The 9,876-nt window shown below is 32.6% G+C and overlaps 1 protein-coding gene across 1 annotated transcript in view; it reads left to right on the forward strand.

Annotated features, from left to right (window-relative positions):
- LOC111142780 (polypyrimidine tract binding protein 2) overlaps positions 1 to 9,665 on the forward strand; it is an 88,871-nt gene extending 79,206 nt beyond the window's left edge. Inside the window, exons 9-14 of the mRNA XM_022496076.1 lie at positions 797 to 951; positions 2,406 to 2,439; positions 2,857 to 2,949; positions 7,485 to 7,701; positions 7,805 to 7,882; positions 8,056 to 9,665. Coding sequence (XP_022351784.1) covers positions 797 to 951; positions 2,406 to 2,439; positions 2,857 to 2,949; positions 7,485 to 7,701; positions 7,805 to 7,882; positions 8,056 to 8,188 — 710 coding nt within the window. The 3' untranslated portion in view covers positions 8,189 to 9,665. The remainder of the gene's footprint in view (positions 1 to 796; positions 952 to 2,405; positions 2,440 to 2,856; positions 2,950 to 7,484; positions 7,702 to 7,804; positions 7,883 to 8,055) is intronic.
- Positions 9,666 to 9,876: the final 211 nt, after the last annotated feature.

Below are 9,876 nucleotides of genomic sequence, written 5' to 3' on the forward strand. Positions count from 1 at the left end.
AGGATTTTGAGTTTATTAATTATAATGTGGATAAAAAAGGATGAGACAAAATTCTCTCTAGAATAAATGGAGTATTTTAAAGATGATAGAACAACAGTAAGACTGGAAAGTAGAGCAATAGAAATAATGAAATGTTAAAACTGGTAGGCTAAAGATAGGAAGAAAGAGAAAGATTGTGTATTTACAGACTGGGGAAATGTTGTGTTTGAGAAATTTGTTGTGTTCATTATAACTACTTGAGTGTGAAATTAAGGCAAGTAAACTTTGGTAAGTTTTTCTTTAGGTCATTTGAATGAATTAAATAATGATGTTCCAGGTGATATGTCTCCAAGAACTGAAGAACTTATTTGTTTCATAAGCTGTAATCATCTGATTTCACATATGAATTTATGAAGAAGATAGCATTTGTATAATATGTTGAGTTATTGTTGAAGATACTTATTTTAGATGTGCCTTCTTGCTATAAACCATGGAAGTGAATTTTTCAGGTTTCTGACTTAGAAATATCATATTCTTTATGCTTTGTTTGCTTTTCCATAGGAAATGGAATATTGTGTATTTAATTTTTTAGCATACTACAGGTATGTACCTTAGCCCTAATATTTAATGATTTCATTGAAACCAATTAATTTTCTCTGCTACATTATCAGCAAAATATTTTTCTAAATGTTATAAAAATTAACTTTCAGGAACCATTTGGAATGGTCAGCCCTAAGCCACGCAGCCATCGTGCTTAAATTGGTTTTTGTAAACGACTTGTGTGTGTTTCGTAAAATATGCTTTATTTTAAAATTAGGGCTTCCTGTTGCAGCTGTTCCAGGAGCTCTGAGTCCTTTGGCTATTCCAAATGCTGCTGCAGCAGCTGCTGCAGCTGCTGCTGGCCGAGTGGGTATGCCTGGAGTCTCAGCTGGTGGCAATACAGTCCTGTTGGTTAGCAATTTAAATGAAGAGGTTAGTAAAATAATTTTCTAATGTTCATTCTTTAACTCCATTTCATTTGTGAAAGTTTCTCATGTTTATTTCATTTTGCACTTGCCTTTCTTTTTATGTACATTCATTAGTCAAAGTATTTTCTGTATGTTTCTACTTCTGAATAAAATCTATGTATTTGTTTAGGTAATATTTCCTTAGTCATATCTATATATATATATATATATTTATTATTATTATTATTATTTTTTAACCTAACTACCTATTTTTCCTAAGAAAAATATGGTGAAGTACTATAGTATGGCTTTTTCTTTTTGTTGTTCTCAAAGGCAAATGTGATCTAATTTGCAGATTTAACTGTAAAACAATTTTGTTCTTTGCCTTTTCTAATTATTTGCTTGTTCATTTCATGCTTATGTGTCATTGCATTTTTTTAAATCTTATTTTATGTGAACTACTCTAATACATTTTTCTTTGAAGGTTCTTCCAAAGATCTTGACGAGGCACTCTTCCAGTCTTTCTTAGTAATTTTTTCTTTGCAGTTATTAGTCATTGTCTTCTAAAAATAATTTTCAACTTTATTCCCCCCCGTTAAATAAAATTTATTGCTGAGTTATTTTCTTTAGTTGTACATTTTATGTCTGGTATATTTTATTTTGATTGCTATGAAAGCTGGTATGAAATGTGGGAAGCTCAATGTATCAGTTTACAATGTCCAATTTTAATATTTGTTTCATTTTTAATTGGCCTCTGTTAATACGAACATTAAGCTTATTTTATCATTTAATACTATTGTCATTCACAGTTCTGCATGCTAAAATGTTTGAATCAGAGTGCCTTTGTTTTTCTTTTAAGAATTTTGCCTGCATTTCATAACCAGCCATGCTTATGCAGTTAAAGTTCAAAGTTTAAAATTCCTGTGCATGCTTTCCTTCCCTATGTTGAGATGAAATGCTGTAATTTACTCTTTGATATAGATGTACTTTACCCATATTTGTCTTGGATGACTACATTTTACTCAGTTTTTCTTGTACAGTACATAAACCAACCATTTTCTGACCAAATTCCTGCATTTCCTATGTACTGACCTATATTTTATTTTTTTTTTGTTCCCCAATTCCTTATTTTTTTCTTCTGCATTGCTGTTTCCCTTCCCCATTTCATCCTTTCCCCTGTGTGTTCACCTTCCCTTTCCTTGTCTTTTCCCAAATGCCCATTCCCTTCCCTGTCTTATCCTTTATTTTCCTTGTCCTTGTCTTCATTCCCTGTCTCCATTCCCTATGTTCATGCTTCTGTGCTTGAACAAATGTTCCTCGGACCAACTTGCCCCAATTAACCGCCTTGAACCATGATCCATGACCACCTCACCATTCTGCGGGAACCACCCTTCGTTATGGATGATCTGTTCATCTCCGCTCTTCCTCGACTCTTCTCTCTTCTTGTCTTACGCTGCTTGCTCTTCTCTCCTTCTAAAGATGGTTACGCCCCAAAGTCTGTTTACCCTCTTCGGTATGTTATTGTTAGCACTATACTTTTATTATTGATTTGATTTTTGTTTCACCTTAATTCTTATTTGTAGCTAGCACTTTGGCTTAAAGTTGAATAGTAAATCTTTTGCTATTTTTCTTTGCTATTTAAAACTCTCCATAGACACAAAATTTGTTTTAATGCATGCTGATTTATTTTGCATGGTCTTTAATTTAATATCATTCACATAGCTTTGAGGGTTTATCAAAAATTATTCTTTTCAAAATTCACTGTTCAAAATCTTGATCTTCTTTATTCATTTGTGAGAATGATGAGTTTGAATGAGTGATCATGTTGATGTCTGAATGTTTCATTAATATGTCAGAAAGATAATCTTCAGCTGACTTGCATGTAAAATTAATTCCATTTTTGGATTACCTCTCTGTGGCTCCAAAAAAGGTGTTTATGGAGATGTGCAGCGTGTGAAGATTTTGTACAATAAGAAAGACAGTGCTCTGATACAGATGGCTGATGGAAACCAATCACAACTTGGTAAGATTAAACTGTGTGTTAGCTATACATCTTTAAATCTGAATCTGTTAATAAAAACAAACCCCTTTATGGAAGTAGAAAATCATTTTTTATAGCTGAGCTCAAAATGTCATGTTAATTTTCTTATTTTAATGTATTTATACATGATGAACATGTTTGCATATTCTGCTGTCCTCTTACCAATCCTTAAGTACAATCTAATGGAAAAAGGTTTGGAGTCCAAAATTGCAGTAACAGTTTCATATAATAATGATACCACTTATATTAAAGATCTTTAGTATTTTTCTTTCCTGGTTACTCTCTATAATAGAAGTTAACTGTTCATATAATCTATGGAATCCTGTTTTTAATTATTCTAAGTATTTGTCTAAACTTCGTAACGGAGAGAGGCACATGTAAAGTGTATTTTAGAGATACTGGGTTTTTACAAAATGAAAAACTTGTGCCACATATACCATTGTTAATCCCTTTTGGAATTTTAAAATGTACTTGAGTCAAATTACACATATATTCTCTACTTAGGTAAATAATGTTTCATTTGTCTTTATATACAAAGTCAGATCACATGAATCTGGACTACAACCGCATATTCACAATATGCTAAGACTGTAAATATCATGTTCTTATAATTCTGTTCATTGAGATTCAGGGATGATGATGCCTCACGTTGGTTGTTTTCACATTGTTAATTCTGAAATTTGTCATTTTTCATGTGAGGGCTATGTATTTTTGCTCATAACACCCAGTAAAACTCATAAACTTGAACAGTGTGATATATTTGGCCTTTGGTAGCAGATAGAAAAGTAAATTTGAATTTCATTGTTTCCTACCAGCTATATAAAACTATACATCTGGCTCTCTACTTTTTAAAATGGAGATCTCCATCTTCAGTGAAAGATTTATAAAAGTGCTAATCATGTCCTAGATGCCTAGTAAATGTTTCTTTCTTCTTCTGCTGTGTGTACATCTGTGCTCTGGTAGGGGTAGTCATGGCCATTTGTAAGTAGCATTTTACAAAACATTAAAGCTTTCTCAAATGTTTCATTTTTTCCATCACTGTGTGAGCTGTGGGTGGCATTACCCTTCATACAAAGGTTATACAGGCATCATGGTTGAGAAGTACCTGATGTAAAATTTAACCAAACTCTTCTGGATATTTTTTATATAAGGACTATTTTAAATAAGTGGCATTTTAATTTTTACTATAATTGTATTAGTTTGCTTGGGCTGCTAAAACAAAATATCACAGACTGAGTGGCTTAAACAACAGAAACTTGCGCCAGCAGATTGTTTCTAAGGGCTTTCTTCCTGGCTTACAGATGACTAACTTCTCCGTGTGTCCTCACATGGACTTTCCTCTGAGCTCTCTGGGTTTCTCTTCTTCTTATAAGGACACTAATTCTAACTGAATGAGGGCCTCATCCTTATGACCTCATTTAACTTTCAAAGTCCCTGTCTTCTAGGATTAGAGCTTCAATATATGACTTTTGGGAGAATATAATTCAGTGCATAACAGTACTTAGCATTTGTAAATCTTTTATGCCTGCTTCTTTTAAGACCTTTTTAATAAAGCTTTGACAAATTATATTTTTCGAACTATATGTCATAGTAAATATATTTCTCACTGCTAGATTTTGCTTTTCCGAAGTAGAGGACCATAAATATGTTACTCACACCATTAATACCTTTAATATTGATTTTAATATTGAAAAAAGTGAGAATTTTAAAAATTTAATATGCTTTATTTCTGGGCACTGTTCTCCTTTTGGTTTTCATAGGACTCTATTTGGAAATACAACATGAAGGAGATACTACTCTTTGAACTTTAGTAGAAGAATTTTAACAGAATACCATTTAAGGATAACATATACAAATTATTCTTAAAACATCCAATTTAAGAAAACACTAAAATAGGCATGGTAGAATGTTTATTTAAAAAAACATCTTAATGTTTGCAAATCTTTAAACTGTGGTCTCAAATGATTTAACATGGCCTCTAAGGTTTGCAACAATCTCATTCACATTTAAACACTACTATCTCTTAATTCTCTGTATTTCCGTCATACTGCTTCCTAAGCATAAAAAAAAATCTACTTATATCATGAAACAATATTTCCAAATGGTATGACACAATTACCTTAACAGAATTACACATATATAGATTTATGGATTTGTTTTTTAAGTACATTCAGGAATATTTACAAAAGCAGGCTTCAATAAAGCAAAGAGTAAGTATCCTGTAGACCCTATTCTCTGTTGCACAATTTAGAGTTGATAATAAAAAGGTATATTTAGAATTTCTCAATTACTTTATCATTTTAGTTATAAGTATTCTAAATTATTAAAGTACTATACAAAGTAGATATGTATAGTACAGTGAAAGTGGTGTTTTAACAGGAGGTTAACTTTATATGTTGGTATAAACCCAAGGAAAGGAGATGATGATAATAATAGACAAGACTAGAAATTATTGGTATAAAAGACAGTTGAGAGAAAAAAAAAAGAAGCTGGGTCTTTGAATAGTTAATAAAATAGAGAAGTGGATGTTGAGATTCATTTTTTTAAAAATGAGAGGCTACACAAATAATACTTTGAATTATAAAGGAGATACTGATAAACTCCAGTTCCACATTTTATAAACTCCTGTATAAAAAAATTAAAAATTTTTTTTTAGGGGCGCCTGGGTGGCTCAGTGGGTTAAGCCGCTGCCTTCGGCTCAGGTCGTGATCCCAGGTCCTGGGTTCAAGCCCCACATCGGCTTTCTGCTCAGCAGGGAGCCTGCTTCCTCCTCTCTCTCTGCCTGCCTCTCTGCCTACTTGTGATTTCTCTCTGTCAAATAAATAAATAAAATCTTTAAAAAAAAAAAAAAAAAATTTTTTTTTACCATCTCTTGAATTTGTTATTAATATCTTCTTCAGAGATTAAGGGAAAAGTAAAAGATTATTTTCCACCAAAAGTGCCATTTCCACTGTGCAACATTGGCCATTTCCTCCTTTATCATTGATTGCTTTGCCCATTTACCCCATATTTCTTATAACCAATTTCAAGGTAGAATCCTGTTATTTAAACTGGATTCAGCTTACATTAGTAATTCAAGTAATCTGCTTTTTGTTTGATAATTATTATTGTGCCTCAGTTTTTGACAAGCTTCTTTTTAAAAAATACTTAAAAACCATGATGCTTGACTCCTCATCTTCAGCCCTCATCCACTTGAGATTACGGACTAGAATACCTCTCACTACCTGACTACTTCCAGAGTTAGTTAGCTCTTTGGTTATTTTGCTTTATTTAAATCCCAGTTCTCTATCATCCATCTCCTCTTGGTACAGGTACATAGTAGAGGTTTTGCGCCTAGGAGTTTATTATCTTCTTATTTCTGCCCTTCATTATATCAAAACTCAGCTGTTTGTGCAGTCTTTTCATAACTTTTCAAAGCTGAACTAAGATAGCTTTCTTTATAACAGCCTTAATCTACTTCTTTAAACCACTTCATACCCCAGATTCATTCCTTAAAACACATTTGTGTGAGCTAATAGCACTTTATCATAAGCAACAGAATGATAGAACTTTAAAAATGTTTTGCAATTCAAGTAAATTTTAATAGTTGTATGTACCATCTCATGAATAATGATTTTATAAGTGAAAATTAAAAGTATGTGAAATGCAGTGGAACTAGTGAGAAAATTCGGGACTCAGATGATTTTAGATGATTGGGAAATTGTTATACATAGAAGAGCATACACATAAGGCTAAAGGTGAGAAAAACTAGCATGTCAAGGAGATAGGTTTAATATAGCTGAAGCTTAAAGTGCAAGGAAGTATGGTACTAAAATACCACAAGTTCCATGAGGGGGGTAGTATGGTTTTTGTCTTGATTATCAGTACTAACAAAGTAGTGGGTATTGTTTTACATCATCAGGAAATATGTTCAGAGAAGCTGAGGAGATTTCATTCTTTAATATGGCTTATACCTTTCCTAGTCTGACCTTAAGGATTTTAAGCAGGTAATGACATCAGATTCAGAATTTATGGAGTTCATCTAGCTGCTGTATAATAGAATGGGTTGGAGAAAAGTAGAAAAAATCCAACAGGAAGATAAATTAGGAGACTTGAGTTATACAGATCAAAACATTGTGACAGTGAAAAGTGGAGAATAGAGAGATGAATTGAGGGATAATTAGGAAGAAGGGTATTCTAGGACTTGGCAATTAGGTTGTGGGGCAGAAGGGAGAAAAAGTTATAGATGAGTACAAAGTTTCTTTCTGCAGCAACTAAGTATATGACTTAGCAGGATTGGCAAGGAAGAGAGAGATTCATAATCAGGATTTTCATCCTATGACAGAAAACAGGCTTTTTTGCCAGAATGCTTGTCTAGTGCAAATAAATTTAAATCATCTTGTCCCCAAGGGCTGTTGTAAACTTAAGATTTATTTTAAAAATCATAGAATTCAGTTATTTCTGCTATTCTAAAGAATTCTTTTTGCTTTTGGACTTTGTTAATATTGTTTTTTAATAAGCATTTTTTCTTTTTATAGCCATGAACCATCTTAATGGACAGAAAATGTATGGCAAAATTATTCGTGTTACTCTGTCTAAACATCAGACTGTACAACTACCTCGAGAGGGACTTGATGATCAAGGGCTAACAAAGGATTTTGGTAATTCCCCATTGCATCGTTTTAAGAAACCTGGATCCAAAAATTTTCAGAACATTTTTCCTCCTTCTGCAACCCTTCACCTATCTAATATCCCGTAAGTATGAAACTTGGAGTTTTTTAAGGGAGTACATTTTAAGAGTAAAACATAAAATGTATTATTAATCTTTGCCCTTTTTTTTTCCATCCTATTTTCCTAGTCCTTCAGTAGCAGAAGAGGATCTACGAACACTGTTTGCTAACACTGGGGGCACTGTGAAAGCATTTAAGTTTTTTCAGTAAGCAAGCTTTCTTGTCTTTAAATTAGTGACTTCATAGAAGTTAAAAATTGTCTTCATAGTAATTTTTACCCTTTTTGTTTATGGAAATTGATTCTAGAATGGGTAAAAATTCAGGTATTTAAGCCCTTCCTAATTTTCATGAAGTATCTAATTTCATAATTTTGTTTCAGAAGAGATCACAAAATGGCTCTTCTTCAGATGGCAACAGTGGAAGAAGCTATCCAGGCCTTGATTGATCTTCATAATTACAACCTTGGTGAAAACCATCATCTGAGAGTGTCTTTCTCTAAGTCAACAATTTAAAAAGGGGGAGGTGAAGCTTGAGGGTGTATCACATTGTTTGGTGTCATCACCTATTGACTGTTCAGAAAAGTGGGGACCAGAGTTTGATTTTTTTGTTGTTGTTTCCTTTTTTTTTTTTTTTTTTTTTCCCCATGCTGTTATCATTCCTTGGTTATAAAATGAAATGGCATACGTAAAGGCAGAGTTGTTAACTGCTGTATTTCATCTGTTCTATAGGGAGGCCATTTTTATTGTCTGTTTATGATTTTAGTTTAATTATACTTTCCTTTTTCAACTTAGTTGACATACGTGCCTTAAAAAGGAAAACTAGTGTTGCTATTGTGCATTTACTAGGAAAAAGGAATTGGTTGTCTAGGGCACATTGTTATATGGGAATTACAATATGTTTAGGCAGGGGTGTGTAAAAAGGTTAAGTTTTTGTTTCTCCTGCTTGGAACTTATTTTGAATTATTGGCTTGTCACATTTCTTTCTATTTAATCAAATAAGATACATGATACTGAAAGAATTAAAGCAGCATTTTTTTTAGTTTTTACTACCTTAGGCTTTATTGCTTTAAAAAGACATTGGCCTTTTGTATCTCACAATTCTGGTCTAGATTCAGTTATGAATGTAGGCATTAGTTAAAATTAACAAGATGCAGAGTATTAATTTCTTAAGACAACAAAGTGATTTCTGTAAGTTTGAGCCCTATGTGGAAAGCATTGTGGAATCTTAACCTTTTTGTACACACTCTTGTGGGACGTATCATATAAATGTCAGCACTAAGTAATGTCTTGTTTGTGGCTGAATATTTTTCGTAGATGTTTTTGAAGTTGACATGACTTACGTGCATTTAAATATATATTGCCATCCTTAGTTTGTAATTAAGATTTGGAATATGGTTGTGGATTTCTGAGCATGTGCAGACTGGTCTAGCTAGTTCAGGAACTGGTGCATGTATTTTTCAAAGATAAAGAAAGTGTACTGCGAAAATTTGCAGGAAGATTAATTTTGTGGCAGTTTTCTAAAACTGACAACCAGGTGGGACCAAAGTTTATGTGCCTTTAGTCTTAATTTACCTTGCATTGTAATATTCAGTTTTAATAAATCTTCAAAATATTTTGTATTTAGGAATAGATCTGACTTTAATAAAAACATGGCTCAGAATCTACAGGTCAAATTAATTTGAACAGTTCTTGTCAATCTGAATTGTTGATTCTGTTTAAATGACCAATACTTTTTGAAATTGATGTACTTAGTTTCAAGATTCATAGATTCTGTTATCTATGTAGACAGAATGGTCATGTATATTTTCTATTAGTTGAGTTTTTACATCTTTAGAAATGTAAAATTCAGTATAGTTTGAAAGTGGCACAATTAAAAATTAATTTTCTAACAAAGTTGGGAGGTTTGATGGTTGTTTAATTTCCTTTTGTGTGTACTCTGCTTACCTCTGTAGCATGCTCAATAAACACTTCTGTAGCTCTGTATTCACCTTTTCTGTCTTTCTCTGCTGCCTTTTCTCTCTCCTCTTCTTTGTTTTTCACTCCACTGTGCTTCTGAATTCATGTTTATTCTCTGCCAGGGTGGGAAAGGAGTAATAATATTACAATTCTATGGCTTTATACCATAAATAAATCTAGATGCTGTGAAAATATACCAGCTGGTTTTCTTTTTAATTTAAAAGATGGTAACTGCTTTTCAGGAG

Source organism: Enhydra lutris, unplaced genomic scaffold, assembly GCF_002288905.1.
Source record: "Enhydra lutris kenyoni isolate GAN:26980312 unplaced genomic scaffold, ASM228890v2 scaffoldscaffold9, whole genome shotgun sequence".
Lineage (NCBI taxonomy): Eukaryota > Metazoa > Chordata > Mammalia > Carnivora > Mustelidae > Enhydra > Enhydra lutris.